Source organism: Desmodus rotundus, chromosome 6 (genome assembly GCF_022682495.2).
Source record: "Desmodus rotundus isolate HL8 chromosome 6, HLdesRot8A.1, whole genome shotgun sequence".
Classification (NCBI taxonomy): Eukaryota; Metazoa; Chordata; class Mammalia; order Chiroptera; family Phyllostomidae; genus Desmodus; species Desmodus rotundus.
This window is the reverse complement of record NC_071392.1, coordinates 18,103,613-18,126,868: the sequence shown is the minus strand read 5'-3', so window position 1 is coordinate 18,126,868 and position 23,256 is coordinate 18,103,613. Positions and strand designations below refer to the sequence as shown.

The 23,256-nt window shown below is 36.9% G+C and overlaps 1 protein-coding gene across 10 annotated transcripts in view; it reads left to right on the top strand.

Moving 5' to 3' along the window:
• HDAC9 (histone deacetylase 9) overlaps positions 1–23,256 on the top strand; it is an 825,995-nt gene that overhangs the window by 587,562 nt on the left and 215,177 nt on the right. For all 10 annotated transcript variants that reach the window (XM_053926230.2, XM_053926229.2, XM_053926235.2 and 7 more), the window contains 3 exons: positions 6,311–6,444; positions 18,234–18,354; positions 23,070–23,119. In XM_053926230.2, coding sequence (XP_053782205.1) covers positions 6,311–6,444; positions 18,234–18,354; positions 23,070–23,119 — 305 coding nt within the window. The remainder of the gene's footprint in view (positions 1–6,310; positions 6,445–18,233; positions 18,355–23,069; positions 23,120–23,256) is intronic.

Sequence of the window (23,256 nt, the reverse complement as noted above, 5' to 3'; positions counted from 1 at the left end):
CCTTATTGGGAAACACTTTATCTGCCCTTCCATTCTAAATGATAGCTTTGCTGGGGAGAGTAATCTTGGATATAGGTTCTTGCCTTCTTGACTTTGAATACTTCTTTCTAGTCCCTTCTTGTCGGCAAGGTTTCTTTTGAGAAATCTGCTGACAGTCTTATGGGAACTACTTTGTAGGTAACTGTCTCCTTTTCTCTTGCTGCTTTTGAGATTCTCTCCTCTTTACTCTTGGGTAGTTTAATTATGATGTGTCTTGGTGTGTTCCTCTTTGGGTCCAATTTCTTTGGGACTCTCTGGGCTTCCTGGACTTCCTGGAAGTCTATTTCCTTCACCAGATTGGGGAAGTTTTCCTTCATTATTTTTTCAAATAAGTTTTCAATTTCTTATTCTTCCTTTTCTCCTTCTGGCACCCCTATGATTTGGATGTGGGAATGTTTAAAATTGTCCCAGAGGTTCCTAAGCCTCTCCTCATTTTTCTGAATTCTTGTTTCTTCATTTTGCTCTGGTTCAATGTTTATTTCTTCCTTCTCCTCCAAATCATTGATCTGAGTCCCAATTTCCTTCCTTTCATTATTGGTGCCCTGAATATTTTTCTTTATTTCACTTTGCATAGCCTTCCCTTCTTCCTGTATTTTGCACCTGTATTCAATCATTTCTGGGAGTATCCTGATTACCAGTGTTTTGAACTCTGCATCTTATAGGTTGGCTATCTCCTCTTCCCTTAGTTCTACTTTTGGACTTTTGATCTGCTCATTCATTTGGGCCATATTTCTTTGTCTCAGCACACCTGTTATGTTGTAAGGGGTGGAGCCTTAAGTATTCACCAGGGTGAGGCAACCCACTTTACTGCATCGTGGCACTATATGTGGGGGAGTCAGAGAGGGACCATTGCACTTTCTTAGCTCTTGCCCCACTTTCAGTCACTTCCCCTGCTACCTACAAGCAAATTGAGCCCTTCTGGTGCTTATTCCCGGGTGGGTGGACTTGTGTATATTTTAGGACCCTGGGTGTCTCTCCAACAAACTCTACTATGAGGCTGGCAGTTTCTCCCAGCAACACAAATACCACAGGTTTTTATAGCCAGAGGTTTTGAGGCTTTAGTTTCCTGCCCTGGAACCCTGGGTTGTGTGGTCTGTCTCGCTCCCCAGTTGTTCCTCTCAGTTTATGCACACTTGAATGTGGGACCACCTGATCTGCCAGCCGCCACCTTGCTGCACATCCTCTCTGCCCCAGCTGCCCGTCTCTGCCCTTCCTACCAGTATGGATGAATGTCTTTAACTCCTTGGGTGTTGGACTTCCATACAGTTCAATTTTCTGGCAATTCTGGTTGTTTTTTGTTTTGAAATTTGTTGTTGTCTTTCTTCTGTTTGTGCAAGGAAGCAAAGCATATCTATCTATGCCTCCATCTTGGTCAGACGTCCTAAACTCACATAGTTTTCAAGGTACACCATTCAAACATTCACCCTCCACATGGCTTCCAGCATCCCAATCTTAGTAGCCATACCAACCCCTTTTTGTGAAGAACAAAGCAGTGTTCCAAGGGGGAAATATCTGAGTTCAGCCACATGTTGAAAGATGAAGACTTTAGTTCACTTCTTGTAAGGACTTGAACAGACCAGGAAATGGAGGCTGAGATGCAGCTACCACCTGGTGGCCCTGCAGAGATGCTGGATGAAGGTATTTCCAGGATGGACAAAAAGAGCACAAGATCATTCAGCTGCTGTAGTGAATATGAAGACTGTGTGTTGTAGAGTCAGATTGCCGCATTTTCAAATGGATTTTAGGTTGTATTTGAATTTGAATAAAAATATTCAATTTAAGAGGTGTTTTTTCCATTCTGTTTGAAGCTAAGTTATGGTATTTTTTGTGTGTTCTGAAAAGTAAGGGAAGGACAATGTATTCCGTCTTAGTCATCTCTTCTATCTAACTATTTCTAACAGAAATGAGGCTTGGCCATGGCTTCACAATAGGACACTGACAGTAGATGATACAATTATCTTATTTATACCAAATGGGATTTATTGAAACAAGAAGTTAATGGCAATAAACTTGATTGCCTTTATCTTCCCTATTACCCAGTACAACTTAAGGCCTTCTTTTACCCCAGCACTAGGCTACTTTCTATAATCTATCTGTGAGTAAATTCTTTTTTAGGCAGTGTCCAATGCAGAATAGAATCATGGTGCTCCACTAAACCAACTCTTGCGAAAGCCCTTAAAACAATTTAGGTACTTCAAATACTTATTTAATAAAACTAAAAGTGAGAAAAAGCACAACGTCTAAAACATGTATCAGATTTTTTGAGGGTTTTTTTTTGGTAGAAAATGAACTACTAGGGTTTATAAAATACAGGTAGAGATGTTAGGACTCTTGTGCATTGCCCCAAACCCAAATTTTAACTCATCCCTTGATCAAGACAGAGACGGATCCACGGGTTTATGTTGCAAGAGGTAAGCAGGGGGCAGGAAGGGTCAAAGAAAAGGAGAATTCCATGTGAATCCCAAAGAGAGGAGAAGGATTGTTTCTCACCCTGTAAGTCTTTGTTTCTGAAAAGAAAAAAGAGAAGAAAAGAAAAAAAGAAAGAGGAAAAGAATGGAGATGAAGGATGAGGTTTAAGTCTCACCTTGCAGTCTACCTGTTAACACCTCATTGGTACATCATTAAGATGAATAAGTGGAGGTTTAGGGTTCCAGGCTTTATTTATTTCCCCTTAAATTCAAATGTCTTTCCAAGAGCTCCTGGACTTTGTGTTATAATCTCCAGATACTTGGCAATGACTTCCAGCTACCATAACCTGTTTCATAATTTTTTTGGCAGTGGTTTATAGAGAAAATGTTAAACAAGGAACAATTACTATGGAGGTGAAGTTAGATATGTCAAGAGATGAAATAGTGAAAAAATTAAGCAACTTAATGATTGGAATCTTTACTTCTGAAGAATATGTTTTTAAAATGAGGGAGATACTATATTTTTCATTTCCATCTATCATTAATAAATGTGTTTTTTACTTTGTGCATTATGAAACTATGGTTGATAATATGATAAACCATTTCTGTTATGTAATAGCAACTCATAAATACTTGATATATCTGAATTGTGAAGACATGTCCTATATATCTTTGTGTTTTGGAATATTACTTTTTAGGACTGCCTGCTTTTCTTTTTGCCTTCCTTCATGTCTTCAGTTGGACTTTATTTTAAAATATTTATTTACTTCCTTTTTGTGCAAAATGCCATGTAGAAATATAAAGCAGATAAACTAAATGCCTGTATTGGAGACACTTGCCAGTAGAAAGATAAGACATAAAATGGAAGGTAGTATAGTAAAGAAATAAGACTACAAGAGCTTTAGGAATCCAAGAGACCTACTAGTTAGGCTCATCAAGAGAGGCTTTGTAAGGGAGATGTCCAACCTACTTCTCATATCTATTCATTTACAGCATGGGGAAAAAGTAGGTTTACAGTTGTTTGTATGGAAAGTAATACAATAGTTAATAACTAATAACACAAGAATAAACTGTGTTTTGCATACTCATAACTCTAAACCTCCTTTTGTTTGCCCTGTATTTATGTTTTTCATTTATTCATTAAAAATACTTTTGAGAACCTACTATATTCCAGGCATGTCTGCAGATGCTAAGAGTTTGGAGGTAAATAATACAACTTCTAGTCTGTGTTTTCATAGATCTTACCAGAGAAAGAAGTATACAACTCTCAAGATTATACAACAATTAAATAATTGTGAGAAATGCTCTGAAGACCTTGAAGATTCTATGAGTGCATGTAGTAGGAGACCTAATTTACTGATCTCAGGGAATCCTTTGTTGAAGAAGTGACATTAAAACACCCTTGAAGAATGAGTAGAAATTAGGCAAATGAGGGCCGGAAGGAAGAATTTGGGCATAGGTGGGACAGTATGTGTAAAGATCTCAAGGCTGGTATGATTTTGGTCCTGTGAACAGACAGCAGGCTTTTGTGGGAGAAACAGAGATCAGGAGGGAGGTGTAAATGAGATGAAGCTGGAGGGAAGGGAAGGAGCCTATATACATATGCTGACCTTGAGAAAACTTAATCCCATCAGTGAAGTGTCAAAGGATTTCAGTAAAAGTAACTACTGTTAAGTGGCAAATGGAATAGAGAGAAAGTCAAGTAGCCAATTACAGGGCTAGTTCAGGAGCCCAGATTAGAGATAACCGTACCTTGGGTTGTGTATGGTTTTGGCATTGGAGATAAGTAATCCAAGACTGGATAGGGAGTACCGTGGGGTCACTAAGATTTCTTGCAGGAGCAATGGTGGATCGCCATGTCTTTGCTGAAAAGAGGAATGCTGTGTGAGGTTTAAGATCATGAACTCGAACCTAAGGCATCCAAGTGGAGAGTTTGAGTGGGCAACTGAGTAGACCAGTGTGCGAGTGAACTGCTCAGAAGAGAGATAGCATTAAGGATGAAAATTGGAGAGTCAGGCATCTAGGAATAGATTTTGAAGCCATTTGAGTCTTAAGAATGGATATCATTTGGACCAGCAAAATGATATCTTGGGTTGGCCAAAAAGTCCATTATGGTTTTTTTTCTGTAAAATAAAAGACACATTTTTCATTTTCACCAATAACTTTCTTGATTTGGATATTTTCAGTATGTCATCTATCTTCCACCAGTGGCTTCTAGTGGGTAGAGGCCGGGGTGCTGCTAAACACCCTTCCAATGCATAAGACAGGCTCATAGTAAAGAATTATTTGGCCAAAATGTCAATAATACCAAGAAACTCTGCAAACAACTTTTGACACATTTAATCAGTCATAGCACCTTCTCCATGCACTGCACAAGCCTTTTTTTTTTGTATTTCAATTGCATATTTACCTTTCTTGAAATAAAGCATAATATGCCAAAAATGTTGCATATCTTCTTCCACCTCAATATTAAACTGGCTGCCCCAAAATTCACCAGTTTTGATAATTTTTTTAATGCATGCTGATACAACAGCTGTCACAACACAATCCAACAAAATTGTTTTGAATGAAGTTAAAGACAACTAAGCACTACTAGAGCCATCATATGGAAAACACGTAATGGACTTTTTAGCCAACATGATATATTTTGTTGACATAATTTTTACCACATGGTTTAAAACATTTATGTCAATCTTCTGCACAATATTAGTATGCTCAGGGACAAATATTTTCCATTTTTGAGTAACATTGTTCTAATATGGTACTCTAAATCAAAAGGAGAGTAAAAAGCATTAATTAATTAAACTTACTTTATAATGCAAATAGTTGGTACTTATCTGTTCTTCAATAGGTACTTATTTTTGCTTTTTAATATATTAACATGGATTCTTCTGCTCTCACTTCATGTCCCCAGAAAATGTATTTTCATGGTAATTTATTGGAATATTGTTTAAATAATTTCTTATGTTAGGCAATTTTGTAAGTAACATGTGTTTCCCCCAAGAAATTGGTTTTAGGGTACAAATCTTTTCAAAATTAACCAGTTATAATTATCATGTAATTTGTTTCTTTAATAAGTCCCATTTTATGTATCTCTAGTAGTTTATTTCATCAAATTTTTATAACTTTCCCATCATATGGTCTAACTAAAATATGAAATATGTTAACTTGTGGTAATTTAAAAGCAGATTTTATTCATTAAGTATCTCTAGTTTCTACTAAAGGGATTCCAATAGACTTACTCATTTTTTAAAAGAAACACTTTTATTGTCCCATGACATTATAAGACCTACGATATCCATGTTGCTTACAGATTGGTATAAATTATGAGAAAATAAAGGAGAAACTCTTTCTGCTCAGGGTCGAAGGAATTGCTAAGCAGAACAGGCAAGCAGTTGGAAAACCTTCCACTTTATTACAAAAATGTAACCGGATCTAAAGTGAGGCTAGAATTAGTCATGAAATAAATACACAGTTTAAAGAGTCAGCTCATTTTATGGCTTCAGTGATAAAATTTAAACCTCTACTGAATTGAATTATCTGTCTAAAAATACTTCATAATGATTTAAGGTAAAATTAGGTTTTTTTAATCTAAAGTTTTAAAATATTATCGCCTTTGTGCTCCTTACAGATTTACTAAGCCAGGGCCTCAGTGCTGATCAAGCCACAAGTTGACTTTTTTTTGCCTGTTTATCCAGATACACAGGATGAAGTAGCTCTTGTGTGCTCCTGGGAGTTTGTGGATATGTATTATTTCTCTATTTGTAAACTTATTTTAAAAAGAATGCCTTTGTTGAGTAATCATCTTGTCGTCTAACTTGTATCATCACTCAATCTTGCTCTGTGTTTTCTTCGTCCTGAAGGAATTGCCTACGATCCTCTGATGCTGAAACACCAGTGCGTTTGTGGCAATTCCGCCACCCACCCTGAGCACGCTGGACGGATACAGAGCATCTGGTCGCGGCTGCAAGAAACGGGGCTGCTAAATAAATGTGAGGTAATCCTGAATTGGCCACACTCTTTTACTTACTTAAATAAATCATGTAAAGAGGCCAGTATTCATTGGAGCAGTTGTAGAAAAATTTTAACTCTGTAGCCCCAGCACCACGATGGAGGAACCATCATCAGCACAAGTAGCGTAGAGCTCATGACCTGACTGCATGGGGCACACAGTAGGTTCTCAGTCAGTGTTGACAGACTGAGCAGCTGCCTGATGTGTGTGTGTGCTATTATTGTAGCATTTTTTCTGTACACACGCTGACATTGTTATTTCTAAATAGGTATCATTTATTGAGTTAATTGTCTGAGAAGCTCTTTGCAAACTGTTAAGGGCTAAGTAGTTGTTATTTCTTGTTATAAGTTGTACTGAACTCAGATACACGTCGGTTTTGTCTCATGGAAATGAATATATTTAAAAGATTAACTGTCCTCTTAGCAAGAAAAGTCACTTCTTTTTATTGCAGTTACTGTTGTTTTTATATTTTTATAGTAGATGTTTAAATACTTTTATCAATACTTCTTTAAACTCATTTCTATAGATTCCTGATCAGTTTCATTGGTTATTTAGAAAAATCTGTTTGTTTAGGCTTTCAAAGGTTAAAAGTAAAATTGGTAGCAATTCCAAAAAACTACCATTTTCAAGTTTGGGAGGAAATTAAATGGGTAATATTCTGATTATAGTTATGTTAGGAGGAAACTGATACATTGAGACCATGTTAAGTTCACTATAATGCAATAAAGCCACGATCTTTTTGACTAATTTTGAGTTAATTAATTTTTGGCCACCCAAAATGAAGTCAAGAAAATTTCTGATCATAGCCAATTCAGTTTAATGTGAAACTGTAAAATATTTAGGTGAAATAACAATGCCAAAATGGACAGAATGTTTTTCAGAGTTAGGTGCATTTGTTTATATTTGATAGTGTGAATTACGTCAATCTGATCCTTCTCTGCAAAATGGTTAAAATAACTGACTTTTGGAGATGCAGTCATGCATTCGGGGCATTCATTTCTAATGATAAATTCTATTCTTTATTGATTTTCTCTTTTTAAGATGAATAACATCTTGCAGGGGAAGTAAATGGTTATTTTCTTTACATCAACTCATAGATAGTGTCTATGGGTCATTCAGCAATTGGAAGTGTGAATGAATATGCCAGAGCAGTGTGTACAGACTTAGTTGTGCAGGTTTTATTATATACTTACAATAGAATTAGCAAATGTCTTTCATATATGAAGCTCTGCTTTTGACTAAATGTATTCTTTGCCTCAAAGCCCCAGAGTGACGGAATTTGAACTAGATTTATTTCTCCGATTCTTTCCTGAGCAAAAGTGTAGTGTTCATCTTTTGCTGGCAGCATCCACATTGTCTGGTACGAGATTTTCATGCTCTGGTAAATTTTAAAGTCGCTGATAAAGTGTTCACGGTTTTGATAATGCAGTTTGGGGACCATCTACACAATCTCGTTTGGAGTACGTAAACCAGCAAGGGGACCTGTTTGGGGTGGACTGGTCTTAATGGGCATTCATTCGTGTGCGCGCCCCTGTCCCACATTTGCACCTACTGTAAATGTTTTTCAGCTTGGCAATCTGTCTGTGCTTTTGCCAGCTGAGGCATTGCTGCTGATATTTTTTCACTTTTAGGTCTGTGTTACTTCCTCATGGTTAGGGCGGAGCCTCACCCTAACCATTCCAAATTAGCAGTGGCTGATCACAGCATTCGAGTGCATTATTAGATTGTGGTATTCCTTAAATCTTCTGCCTGAAGGAGCACCGTTTATGAACAGAGCAAAGCACAGGAATAGGTGGAATGGAATGCGGTCCACACTGATCTCAAAAACCTGCTACCATCCCTTTCTGACCAGTCATCGTCTTCAGTTCCTCATACGTCACGTTATTTTACCCGTGTGTTGTTTGAAACCACAGAAGTTAATTTAGACATCACACTGGCTGGTGTGATAGCACACCCAGGGTGACGTCAGAAGCTTTGTGGGGTTGACGAGAATGAGTGAGTCTAGCCCCAGACCAGAAAGCTAAGTCAGAGTCTCTCGGGCAAACGGTGACACAATTAACAAATAATGCACTTGAAAGCCCAGATCAGCAGATTTAATCTTTTTTTATTCGTGTTTATTCTATTACAGTTGTCCCAGTTTTCTCCCTTTGCCCTCCTCCATCCTGCCCACCCCCTGCCCCCACAGTGCATTCCCACACCGTTGTCCGTGTCCATGGGCCAGATCTTAATGGAGACCAAGAACAGAGTGTGATCCAAAACTTCTCCATAATGCAAACAGAACATGCTTTTTCTTAACCTAGTTTGGGAGCAGTTCACTAGGTGTTTGCTTTCTTAAGTGATGATATCATTGCCCATATGTATTTATTTGCTCCCATATTATAAAATATCTGTGACTTTATGCTGACCTAATCCAAAATATAAAATGGATTTTTTAAAACCATTAAAAAACAATGAACTTTAAGACATCTAGGAATGTAATGTCATCTTACCTCTGTGTGAATGATTTTAGAAACATAAAGTAGACTTTTTGGAAATGATCATTAACTAAACAAATGTAATCCTTTTATAGAGACTTTTAGGTTCTATGTAAGATAAAACATAGTACCAAAAGGTCTAAAACATAGAAAAAGAGACACTACTTCTTCCTGATTGTTTCTACCTGAGAATAGGGGAGGAAATGAAATAAAAAGGGAACATATAACGATCATTGCAACCCAGTTTGGCCCATTCAGGAATAGTGAGTCTATTTCCTCAGCCTGTACTTTCCCCAGCAAACACAGTTGAAACAATCAATACATGTTTATTGTGGATTTTCTTGTAAAGTTTTTGACTTGACACCTTAATTCTAATATACACATTCATTAATATATTATTAAACTCTCCTGCAAGGATACTAACCTTTCAATCTCAACCCAAATTATTTTGAAAATATCAATGCTGTTGCGGGGTGGTGGGTGGACCAACAACCCCAGAAACATAACAAACCTTTCAATGATTCACCAAAACTCATTACAGTCAGTTGCTGAAAAGCCAGGAGGAAAGTACACCATGAATACCAAGTGATCAGGTACAGGGGGATGCATTATCTGGTTGAAAAGGAAAGAAGCTTCTTATGCTTAAGAGCTCCCTGGTTAGTGTTTATGAGCCTTTTAAAGGAATCAAGGCCAGTGACAGTATCTGATGTTTTCAGTCCCAAGAGAAGAAGTCAGGTTCCAGCTTGGATGTGAATGAGTATTTACCATGATGCCCCAAGGTCTTAAGGAGAATCAGGTCTGCCTTTCTAAATTGTCTAGGTAAGACTGTCAGGCAGTTAAAGTCCAGCCCTGTCCCTTGGTTATGTCTATAGCAAGCATTCCCGAGAAGGCAAAATCTGTGTGTCTGGGACTCTAGGGACTTGAGCACCAGACCTGGTGTCTAAGTTATCACTCTCTCTTGACTGATATGGACCTCTCTCGGTTGTGAAAATAAGAACTCAACTCAATTGTTCTATTAGATTTTACAGAAAGGGGTATAATCAGGTAGGATATAACACATACAAGTTGGGTGATGTATTGTTTCTCAATGTCCAGACAGCAGTTTGCTAACTCTAAACACAGTTTTCCTGCCATTGTCCATGTAGCCACCCACAGTCAGGGATCAAACTGTGCTTTGACATAAGAAGTTGACAGAGCTCTTGGGACATACCTGGCCAGCAAACAGAAACCTGTGGCCAGGTAAGTGGCATTCATTCATGTACAGAGCTTCTGTTCTGCTGCAATACAGAGAAGAGTCAGCTTTCCTCAGTCAGCAAGAGTAGACAGATTTGCAGTTAAACAATGCTGATGGAAAAGACAGCAATTTGAAAACATTGAAAGTGCTCAGTTGTTTCAGAACAATAGCCTTACCCACAATTCAAACTTACGTATTGTGTTATTTCATTTAGCAGTGTAGAATATTAACCGAACTGGATTCTTCGAGGGTTATTGTTTCACATTAGAGTTGACCTTCATCCTGCCATCAATTATCTGTGCTTTTGTCAAATCATTTAACCCCACTGATCTTTGGTTTTCCCATCTGTAAGATGAGGCTGTTAAGATGGATTTTCTAGGATCTCCTCCAGCTCCATATTGTATAAAATTAGATGGCTAAGGAGTTCATTTAGAATATAACACTTTCTTCGGTTCAGTACAGACAAAATTCTTTGGCTGTTTTAGTAAACATATTGCTTTTAGTTGGTAAGCTGTAGTGTAAATTGGCTGTGCTCCCTGGTCCTGCTTATTAGCCAGAGAAAACATGAGTTCTCATTATGTTAGATTATAGTGGTTGCAAGGATTAACTTCCTTTGGTATGACGTGGCACTGTCTTTAAAAACTTGAGATGCTTAGTAGTCCTTCATGCCAGTCTCATTCCATTTTTCCCCTCTTGAGCCGTCCATACGTAGTTTAGTGATTTGGTTGGGAGGAAAAGCAAAAGCAGCAGCTTTCTTGTCGCCGTAAGGAATCGATCTGGAGGGGTCATTTACGCTGCCCTTCAAGAGCAAGCTCTTTGACTAGGTACTGGGTTTCTCAAGGGCGCGTGCCCCTGAAGGAAAGAATGCACTCTTCCGTGCTGGAAACATCTCAGACTGACCCATCATCTGTTAGAAATGCACTTGCAGTTGTTTTTCCCAAAGTGCATGACTCTCAGCCCCACCAAGCCACCCACAGACATTCGCTCGCTCTCACATTTGTTTTGAGAATAATAGCATTTTATAATGCTTTTGTTGGATTACACTTTATGTGGAATTTGCATTGCTTCTTTGTGACTGGGGCCGAATAACTTTGTTTTGCTTAATTCCTAAGTAAAAAAGCATAAGCAACATACCATGCTGCAATGTTTTAACTCTTGTGTTCAAGTGCCAGCTCAAAGTAATTCCAAAATGATTCTGCGACACAAAACCAAGCTACCGCTGCCCCTCTGGGACTCCTCCACAGTTCCAACGAGAAACGAGGAGAGTAGGTTTAGTGTAAAATCTTAGCATACCAAGGAGCTCAGGGCTGGAGTCTCAAGCACACTTTCCTGTGCCCACATAGGTGATTTTAAACTGCCTTTTGCAAATCTAAATAAAGAAATACAATACCCTTTGGAGAAGCAGTTTCTGGAATGTGCATGTTTTCTGACATCAATGGGACAGAGCACTGAATACTGAAGGTTAATGGAAATTCAATTAAATATTTGTTTTATAGCGTAATCTAACTAGATGGCAGCACACAACAGCTTACTGTTTTGTTTAGTTGGCAAAAAAAAAAAAGTGTTTTTGTGTTTTAGAATCTAACCACAAAGCAGTAAAAAGAACTCAAACAGGGAGTCTTGTGAATCATCTGTGAAGACACGGCAAGCTTAGGAAGCAGTGCGGATGATGCAGATGGGCTGAGTAAACCAGGATGCACTGGCATTGCTCCGAGAGAGATTTGTATGGCACAGTGCAGTGGGCCCAGGCAGATAATACCTTAAAGTGCTTGTGTAGCCTGTAATCAGAATTAAGATGATTTGCAATTTCTTGTTTTGATTTTTATTTCTACAAGAAAGGAAGAATTGATATGGAAAATGACCAAGAACAGGAAGTAAGACACACTACTCTCCTGAGTAATTTGGAAAGTGGTGCAGGTTTTTTTTTAACTGCCACTTATTAACCAAATATTTATTAACAAAAACAGTTACGTTTCTCTACCATCTGAAAATTGTGGTGTTAAAGTAACACAAAATATTTGCCGTGACAGTTTGTTTTACACATGATTTTTATGTTTAAAGAGCAGCACTTTGACTCAGACCATTAAAATATTCTCTTACAATGGTGTTTAAAAATAATTACAATGCAGGAAATTAGTTTGAGATAAAAATTGTGGAAATGGAGCAGTTACTATAAGGGAAAACTTTTTTTTAACTTTCTGATGAGCATAATGATTTGAAATGGGTGGAAATAAAATTTTAAAAAATGTATAGCACAAATGCTTCTAGAACTCAGACTTTTTTTTACTGAAAGGGATTTGCTGTTTATCTGAAGTGCTTTTGAAATTGCTCTACGCCCTGAGATATTTTTAAATTAAGTTATAATGAGCAAATCAAGCCGTGTTACAGGCAAGTAGAAGGCACTTGTCATTTTGAAGATCAGATAGATCTTTTTTACCTCCAAAGTTTCTCTGCCAACCATTTATATTAACTACTTTCTAGACTCAAATGTTGGCCAGTCAGCACAGAGTCAGTATCTTGAATTCACTTATGAACAGGAAAAATGGGCACGTCCCTCTTAACACATGGTTCTCAACCGTGGCTTCCCATTAAAATCCACGGGGTGGTTCTAAGTACCTGAATACCCAGGCTGTACCAAAGTTAATCAGAAGCTCTGGAGGTAGGACCCAGGAATCCGTACTGTCTGCATTTCTGCAGCTGATTCCAAGGTACAGCCAGTGTTAAAAAATCACTGCCATTGAAACTCAACTTGTTTTGAAGTTTCAACATCGTAAGCTGAGTGAAGTAGAGGCGAACAGGTGAATGGAGTCCAATATTTGGAGATAGAACCTTACTGAAGTTTACCTGAGAAACAACAGTGGGACTAAATCCAAACTTTCATACATTAAAAAAATTTTTTTAATTGGGAAAATTGTTCATTATTTTAGTCGTCACAGTCTAAGAATTAAAAACTACTACTTTTCAATTGTAATTAAATTTATAAAAATAGGCTTCAAAGAATAGGGTCCTTGTGAAAACCCTCATAGTCCGATCTCTTGTGCCTCAACCATAGTTACGCATCACTTCAATGGTTACATTTGCTTGCCTAAGGCAAACCTATGAATCAAAATAAGGGGCACTTTATTGAGTTTTTATTGTGTTTAAGGTTATTTCACATAGAATCTTATTATTTCAGGGCTAAACGGGGGTTTGAGTTAATTTGGTCATACCTCCTTATGGTTATGTGTAAAGCAACAATGGCCCAGACAGGTGCCTCATAGCTGGCTCTGGGCACATTAAGGACACCGGAGAGTCAGAACCCAGAACTCAGGACTCCTAACTTACAATTCATTTTCTTTCCATGTGACCAAAAGAAAGGACCAAAGCCTGCTGGGCTGCCTGCCCCCTTCCCATTTTCACTACCTTTTCTTTATCAGCAGGTTCTGAGGAGCACAGGTTATTAGCTGATGAAAAATATATGGAAGGAGAGAATGCAGTTGGGGGGAGGGGGTAAAAACTATCATTTATGTGATATTTAAAGAAGCAATTGGTTACAGTATTTGAAAACTCCAGTGGGTACACCTGGGTAGATGCATGAGACCAGATTGTTTTATTTGTTTAAGAGAGAAAGTCTATGAACACTAATGAATAGGCCATGAACTGCTTCATGAAATATCAAGTATGGAATTTGTAACAAAGCATAACTTTGACATTCAATAGTCATTTATGATACTTTCATTCTGTAAGTCTGTAGCCCTATGGATTTGTGTAGGAAAAAAACTCATCTCTCTGTTTAGGGAAATATCTCAGAAGATGAGATATTTCAATGGAAATTCTTGCCTAATATGTCACCACTTTGAAAATGATTAAAGAAAGTGGGGTCTCCCCCAGCACAGGCAGGTACTTTGACTTGTCAGATTTCAGTTGGACATTTTCTCTTAGTTTGGAACTGCCACAAAATGAGCCCTTTCATGTCCTCAGTAATACCAAACCAATGCAACCCATCTGTTCTGCTAAATTATTTCTAGTTCCCTAACCAAAGGCACTGCTTTTTCATGCATTTTATCATGATTTTATGCCCTTTATTATATTTTACAAAAGGTTCTGATTCCTCCAGGGCCAATGAGAACTGATTAGGACACTGGCCTCAGTCCAGGCTTTGAACACAGGAGGGGAAGGAATAGAACTGTTTCCTTTTTTCCCTGTGCCTTGGCAGGAAAAAATTATGAATCTATACCGTGTGTGTGCTCTGTGTGTGGGTGGGTGTGGGCAGGCTGCGTTTCATCCTGCCACAGTATGACTTTGTAGACCATGTTCAGAAAATTCCTTCTATAATCAGGCTGCATTCATGGGCTTTATTTCAGAAAGACTGTTTCTTTAGGAAAGCACCGTGGTATCTTGTGGGACTCAGTGATACGGTTGTTTTAAGCTACTTTGGTCGAACTTCAAGCAGGAATGTGGACTGGGGTTCTGAGCAGAATAAGCTGCCCAGGTGCTCACACAGAGTAGGCACTGCGTGCACACGAGTTCCTTTCCAGCTGTTGGGAAGACACTGCCCGAGTGGGAGTCACAGAGAGTGGAAATGCCATAGTGCCCACATCCCGCATCGTGGGGTTTCTCTATTGAGAACATGAGAGAAGAGCTGTAAGCTTTTGTTCCCAGGCCTGTGTTAGCAAGGTACTTAAGACCTGTATTTGGGTCTCAAGTCAGATTTCAGGAGATACTCAAATGAGCACCATCTCTTCCATGTGTGGTATTTCCGGATGTGCTCAGAATTCTCAAGAAGCCTTTTGGTGGGAACCATGGATGACTGTAGAGAGACATCCTGCAGACTAAGTATCTCTGAGAACGGAAATCACTATCTCCCTAAATTACAATTATAACAGCACTTTATCCTATTTTGTGACTCATTATGCTGTTGACCTTTGACTCAAGAGAGCATCATGAGAGAAAAATGAAGGGAAAAAGGGTGTACCGGAAATAGAAATATGGGAAGGGATTAAATGAAAATATCTATATTTAAACATAGACACGTAACATAACAAATAACTCGTGATGATATCAGAAAATGAACACTGTTGGAGACCTCACGGTGAGAGGGAAGATGAAATTGACAAATCTGAGACAGCTTGATAACAGTGAGGCCACATGGGAGGACTCCCGGAGAGTCCTCCAGTTGAGCAGGAAGGAGAGCTGTGGCCATTTCAGAATTTTTAGCTTAGTCATCCTTCAGGTTGCCATAGCAGGGCCCCTGTGAGATACGAATCTCAAAGCATGCTTTCTCCAGATCCTTTTTGTAGGTAGAAACATTTTTCATATTGATTTTTCTCCCCTATAGAAACGTGCATGTCCCGTTTGTGTGTCTTACTCTGCAGCAGCCATAGAGGCAGAAGGTGCTTGTTAACAATCAGTATTCCTTATATTTAGTGTAATTATTTTTTAAAGAAATATGTTTTATAATGATAAAAAGAGAAAATATTCCTGGAAGTCAAAAGGAAGTAAAGAAGGGGAAAAAGTGATATCAAAGTCAGAAAATAAACTTACATTTTAATAGTGAGAAGGAGTGTAAACTAGAACAGCGTACTCTAAGAATAATAAATGTCAAATAGGCTGGCTAGGTCCTCTATCTTTACTGTGGCTCAGCTGATATCACATAAGGGGATGAGCGATTCTCAGTTCAGCAGGTGTTCTCTTATGGTTTGTCAGCACTTGAGCTCCTGTCAATAATTGAATCTTGTTAGCAGATTATTTTTTCAAATGTGTGACTGAGAATGAGAAAGGAGTTGGGGCAGGCACAGAGTGTGTGGTTGCCAATATATATGATTAGCTAATGAAAATATAAAGATATGTTTCTAGTTGCAGATATTTAATGTCTCCTAGAGGCAGACATTCAATTTAGAGCTAAAATATATTTATAGAAAAGGAAAAAGGGAAAAAAATCAATGAAGATTTATGGTATCAATCAAAATGTGGGTCTGATTATTAGCTATGGAACTCACATTATTTAAGACATAGATGTCCACTGGATCAGTTTATAAAATGTTAGTGGCTATGGACCTGTTAGTATCATAGAAATGAGAGCAGGAAGCCCTGTTATTTCATGGTGTTCGTTATTCTGCCAGATAGGACTGGTTGCCACAGCCTGGTTTCCAGGGCTCTGCTCACTCCAATTTTAGGTGACTCAGACCCTAGATTTACCACTATTTTTCTTAGATTTCCCACAAGCTGAAATCTCACAGCTAAAATGTTTTCCTTTAATACTGACTTTGACTTTCGCTTCCTAATTTTATCTCATTTCTTGTCATTCTATCGCTTTGGTCATTCTGGTCTTCCATAAGCATTTCCAAAATTAGTGTGTACCATCAAGGCACATAGATCAATAACGTGTGTTTATTGATCAGAGCAATGACTGACCAGGTGGCCATCGTTCAGTTTGCCTTGGTCTTCAGCATTGGTTACCCAGTTGAATTTCAATATTCAGCACCTACCTGGGAGCAATTTCTCTGACACATATTTTTACTTTTCTAGAAATGTAAATTGGGTGACAAAAAGAGGGAACTTCAATGCTATGACAAAGAAAATTCCATAAGCATTTGTTTGTTTCTTTGGCACAGAATGGCACAGTGTCAAGAAATTTCTATTTTATCTCATTCATGTTAGGTTCCTGTTACCCCACGGGTCTCCCACCGCTCCTCTCTCACTGTTACATGACTTATTTTCAGCGACAAGCACTGCTCTGCCTTCTACCCAGTAAACCCCTAGGAAGTGTCAGTAAATTGAGGTTTCCTGGCATGATCCCTCAGAGTGTCACTCATCAGCAGCAGCTACGGCACCTTAAATTAGGGAGCTTGACTATGGAATGGTCCTGGTCCAGAGCGAGGTATTGTTGTCACCTGATGCTTCTATGTCAGCTGCTCATCTGCGGTCAGAAACATGAAAGGATGGCATTCTCTGAACAAATTCCCTTTGAATTTCACTGTACACAGTTCCCTCCTAGTCTACTGCCTGACAAGCCCCTTATTGGGATTTATGTTTTAAGTGAAATATTAATTCTGTCTGGGTAATTTTAGGGAACACAGTGATTTTCAAAAGTTAGGCTAATTCATTTCATACACCAATATGATGTTTATTGGGCTTGCAGATACGCGAGCTGAGAAATGTGGCTAGGAAGAACACTTCGCATGTTGATTACCTGAGCTTTAACTCAACATATGGATTTGTCTGTACTGAGTGACCATTTTTCTTAACTGAAGTGAAAGTCGGTGCCTCGCACGTGTGCCAAAACATCGACTGAGTCTAGGATGTCTCAGACTCTCTAGAATGTCTGGTTAGGCAGTGGCCATCATCTTTGTTTAATTTCCATTCTCTCACAAACGAATACTTTTATACAATACATTAAAAATGAAATATTACAAAAGTAAAATATAATCAAAGATATAAAAGATTATATTAGATTCAACAGACATAAAAATATTCTGTCAAGTTACTATAAAAGTTTCTAAATATTCACTTTGAGCTCTACGCGTATCTCATCACAGGCCATTCATAAACAATTCTGAACTGTTACCAATCCCATAGGACACACTCCGAGTAACGTTAGTCTCCATTAACACTATTGTGAGCTGTACAGACATGGAGTAATTAGCATATCTGTTACAATAAAAAACATTGAAATGTATTGCCTTTAAGAAACAATAAGGAATTCGTTTCAACAAGTTTTTTAGGTGAGTGTAAAATAAGATGTTGATGAATTTACTTCCCAGCTAAACAGTAGGCCCCATTTGTTTTTAGGCTGATACTTTTACAAAGGAGGTCACTATTAATTTCTTTGTTTGAGATGTTTTTATGCTACAGAAGAATACACTTTATGTCAATTGCCCATTGAGGCATAAGCAAGACATGGGTTCTGAACCTTGCATACTCTCATTTTTCAAATACTGTTATGGTACTTTACTAAGCAAATCAGTGTCACATTCCTACATGATGAAACTCAGCTCATTATTAATCATCTTAAATGTGACTTGGGGCCTTATTTTCTTCTGAATGTTGTCAGTGGAGTAAGGTGGGCTTCTGCTGCTTTCTTTCAGCGGATTCAAGGTCGAAAAGCCAGCCTGGAGGAAATACAGCTTGTTCATTCTGAACATCACTCACTATTGTATGGCACCAACCCCCTGGACGGACAGAAGCTGGACCCCAGGACACTCCTAGGTCTGTATGGGCCTCCGTTCTACTGAGAACAGCACATTCCAGCACTGTCATTAGTCAAGGCCGGTGTCAGTTCAAAATACTTGGCAAGCAGTGCAACAAAAAAAATCAGCTTTTCCATCAGCGTTGCTCTGTGGAACGAGCCGTTTACAATAGAAGCCAATGTAGATTAAGAAAATCTTGCGTTAGAAAAATGGCCATACAAGTACCACGATGTTTACTTTTGAATTCGTCTTTATTTGAATAGCATTTCTTCACTGTGTTTTGGCATACAGGAATAAATGCCTTGTTGAGTTTGTTTGCTTACATTTTTACACTAAAAGAAGAAAGGTTTTTACATTCCTTATGCAAATTTATCTTCACCTTTCGTGTTTGTTTTGTGTCGTTCAGTTCTTTTTTTCCATGCCTTTAACATGCAGAGGGCATAGTACAGCTTATTTTCAGTGAAAACTCCCCATTGCTACGCCTTGAAGACTGCATGTTATAGTTAGATCGCATTTTAAACCTTAATGGAATCTTCTTAATGTCTTAACGGTGGAATTAATCAGTAAAGTAGATGGCAGAAGTAGAAAACTAATAAACATAATTTTTAGTTAATGTAATATTTTTCAAACCTTTGCCATCAGATTTTAAAATAAAATGAATGTTGCACAGGTTTATATAAACTTTACATGAGAGATAGAAATAACAGAGTTGGAAAAAGTTCATTCCAAAATCTTAGTTTAGTTAAAACAATTCCATTAAGTTTATTAATAACCCTTTATAAAATGGAATAACAATATATAACAGGGCAATACATGCCAAAAGGATATTTTTAAAAACTATTCCAACTTTAAAAAAGGCATCTTAGGGCTTTTTCTTGTCTCCTTGTTTCAACAAAACCTATTGTGTCCGTTCTAAATCATCGGACTCTCTCACCTAATTCAATATTTTTTCAGAGTGATTTTGTTATTTGGTTCTAAGCAATTCAAAAGCAAGTATGTGGGATGCAGTAGGCAGGCATCTTGGAAAAAAAATACTCAGGGGAAATGAACAGTTACCCATTATAATAGTTACAAGCTGCCTGTGTAAAAGGAGCGCAGGCATCCCTAACTTTGTGAGGTAAAGCCATGTGGGTGTGCGCTCACAGGCGTGCGGGGGAGGTAGTGGAGGCTTGGGAAGATATTGACAGAGAGGGCAACACACGAGGATTAACTCACTTTTCATAAAACACTATTAACATTAGATGATGAAAAAAAATTTGTGTAAAATTAAATCGGTATATTAATGTAAAGGCAAATAAGTCAATCTAGACATATATACTCTATACTTATTTCTTTTTGTGAAGGAAGGAATCTCTACACATATAGATTCTTTACATAAAGTACTTTATTTGTTGTGGATACTATGTAATAAATGTACTTATCTTTACATGGATTAATAACCTCATGTAATTTACCTAAAGATAGAGTAAACTTAACTTTCATGTTATTATGAGGTCAAAATATGCACACATTTGAAGAGAGGAAGCCATGTTCATTTTGATTATTTTTTGATTTAATGAAGAGAAAACAAGTGCAGCTTTTCCCATTTTATTTTATTTTATTTTTATTATTATTTTACTGTGGTCTTTTAAAAAATATTTTATTTTTGTTTATTTATTTATTTTTAGAGATTGGGGAAAGGAGGGAGAAAGAGAGAGGGAGAAACATCAATGTGTGGTTGCCTCTCATGTGGCCCCCACTGGGGACCTGGCCTGCAACCCAGGCATGTGCCCTGACTGGGAATCGAACCGGCGACCCTTTGGTTCACAGCCTGCACTCAGTCCACTGAGCTATACCAGCCAGGGCTTTACTATAGCCTTAAACTATAAATCAGCCTGGACAAAGGACTAGATATTTTGGACTTAACTGGGAAGAACTTAAGTGTAGGTGTTTGAAAGATGTTCCGAAACAACCATTTCATACATTTTAAGAGAAAAGACATGTTTGTAAAAGAAATGAAGTTTAAACTTTGATGACTTGGAACCGGTTACTTGTGAAACATGGCAGTGCCACCATTTTGCAAAGTGAAAATTGGCAATGGCACATAAATATTTTCTCAAAATATCCAACATAAATATCATTTAAATTTTTGATAATTTAAAATTAATTCCATTGTGTAACTTAGACCTTGGACAATTCTTTTTATCTATGTATGCAATGAAAACACCAAGAACCAATAATTTAATTCCTAAAGTTTAAATCCAAATAAATTGGCCACTTATCTCATTAGTTTTGGGTATTTAATGTGGGGTAATATGTACATAATTGATGATTTTAGAGGTTACATAGGCACCTCTCAGGGAGCAGTGCAATAATTTCAATATTATGTATAGGCTGCATGAGTAAATATGGACAAGGATATTGTGTTGTTCAGTCATGATGTCAAGTTCAAAATTCAACTTTGATAACCCCTTCACTTTCTCATGTGAATCCAGAAAGAGCGAAGTGTCCTCAGTTTCAGATCTCAGTAAATAATTCCATCCTTTTTAAAGTTTAACTTTTCAAACTTTTTTTGTTCCTTAGATAATTTGAATTCTTGTGGCTTGTTTTTTATTTATACTTAAAAACAAGAAAGAAACTGCCACACGTAAATGTACAGAAATTTATAAACATCAAGATATTTCTCTTTCTGTATCCCGTTTTTTCACTTGCATCTCTCTCTTTCCTTCCCCTACTCTCTCCCCACACAGACTGGTGGTCGGTGGGGAGTAGTTCGTCAAATGCGCACACACATTGAATTTAAACTCATTCATTGTATGAAATTGTGAGTTGAACTGATAGTAGTTCTCTTGATAGTTATGTTCTGGAGTTTGGGGGAAGGATTTAAATAGGAGTTCATTATGACCAGGCCTATAAGTCTTTGTATCTTGAAAGATAGCTATCACTTATAAAATAATGAGATTTGAAAATGTACACCATTCATCTCTTTAAATACTCTAGATCCTGTAAGGTGACACTTTAAAAACATTCTCTCCAATCATTTTTGATGCAAGGTTTTCCTTAACATTAATATTCCTGTCGTTTTTACCACCAGTTTTCATTATCATATGGCTAGGCAGATCTCAGTTCTGGATAAGGCAATATAGTGTTATTTTTTAGAATTGCAGTCAATTCAGTAAATTAAAATATTTTACACACTACTAAATTTAAATTATTGATTATTTGTCTTCTTTGTATTATGTAAACATTGCTAAATACAATTCTCCCTATGCAGCATATCTGTTATTTTCCTTATTCTCTTAGAGTTTAAAATCTTTTTGAAAAATTACTTTATTGCATTGTAATATTAACTTTATTCCCTTTCACTATGGAATGAAGAGTTCAGACATTAAAATATATAATATTATACATTTTAATTTCACACGTGACATAGGAATACATCCTTGCAAAATATTCAGTAATGTAGAAATATCTTTGTTATGAGCAACAACTTAAGAAAACTTTACCCCTCCCCAAGCTATCCATAACTTTTTCTACGTATCTTTTACTGATGTCAGTGTTTCAGGTTTAATATTTTTTCATGACTTATTTTTTGTTATTCTTTTTTTTTCCATGAAGATCCTTGTATATAATGAGATACACTATTTTTTCATTTGTACTTAGATTTTTGTTTATCATTTTCCATTTGTTAGCAATTGCATTTGAAAAATCAAATGATACAATTTATTGTTTTCAGAACTGAAATATTTTCTGTGATGTTAAAATTTCTGTGTCTAATTAAGTCTTATTGATGTGGCATGTGAATTCCACCATGTACCTGTTTTCAATTTTCATTATTATTTCATTGATCATCAATAGAACAAATGGATTGGGAAAGAGGAAATGGAGTTTGTACCTGTTTCTACCGCTAATCTTCTGAGTGACCCATCGGAGCTACTTCAGAGCCATTTCACTACGATATGGAAACACCAGCTCCCTTCCCTTCTAATTACTTTACAGGGCAGACTAAGGAGTTTTAGAAGTAGTTATTTTTGTTTTCTCTATTCATGTAGTAGATAATGTAGCAATTAAAAGTGCAGATAAACAAAATGACTAAAATTCCAAAATGATTAAAAATGAGACAGTCACAAGTAAGATTTTGGCATATATTTCTAAAAACATATATTTATATTATATAGATCCCCAAATAGTATTATCCTGTTTGTAGTGTATTTTTGACTTGTTTGTTTAAAAAGTTGTAAATATTGGAGGGGCTAAGTATACTTAGTCTTAGTTATATCCAAATTAGAAAATAAAAATAAATCTGTATATATGAATAGATGTTTTAATATTTGAGACATTTAAAAAATGACCATGTATTTCATAAATATTTTCTTTCAAAACTACATTAGAGGGATATAGTCAGTGAATAGCTGAGTTATTCATGATACAGTATAAATTTAAAAAACATTGCAATGTACTATACAATGTGTAGGGCAGTTAAAACAAATCTTAAAACTCAAGTGTCATAGGTATTTGTTCATAAGGGGCAATAGAGTATACCTGTATAATATTTTAATTCACTTGCTATCAGCTTTTACCTATCTAAAATTAGATCACTTTCCTCCTGAGTTAAATGATAAATACCATGTGACATAATACCTGTTAAACATTTACCAAAAAACTATAAATTAGTTTTTAGGAATATTAAAATTTAAAATTTTAAAAACTACATTTCCAATTAATATGTTTTTTTCATGTCTTCTTAATGTATAGGTGATACTTCTGAAAAGTTTTTTTCTTCATTACCTTGTGGTGGACTTGGGGTAAGTATGAGTTTGTTTACTGCTCTTAAATAACAAACTTCCAAAAAGATCTCCTTTGATTTATTTATTTAATTATGTTTAGGGCTGTTTCTCAGTAAAAGTTATACTAGACTGCAGGACTGGCTACATAATTTGTA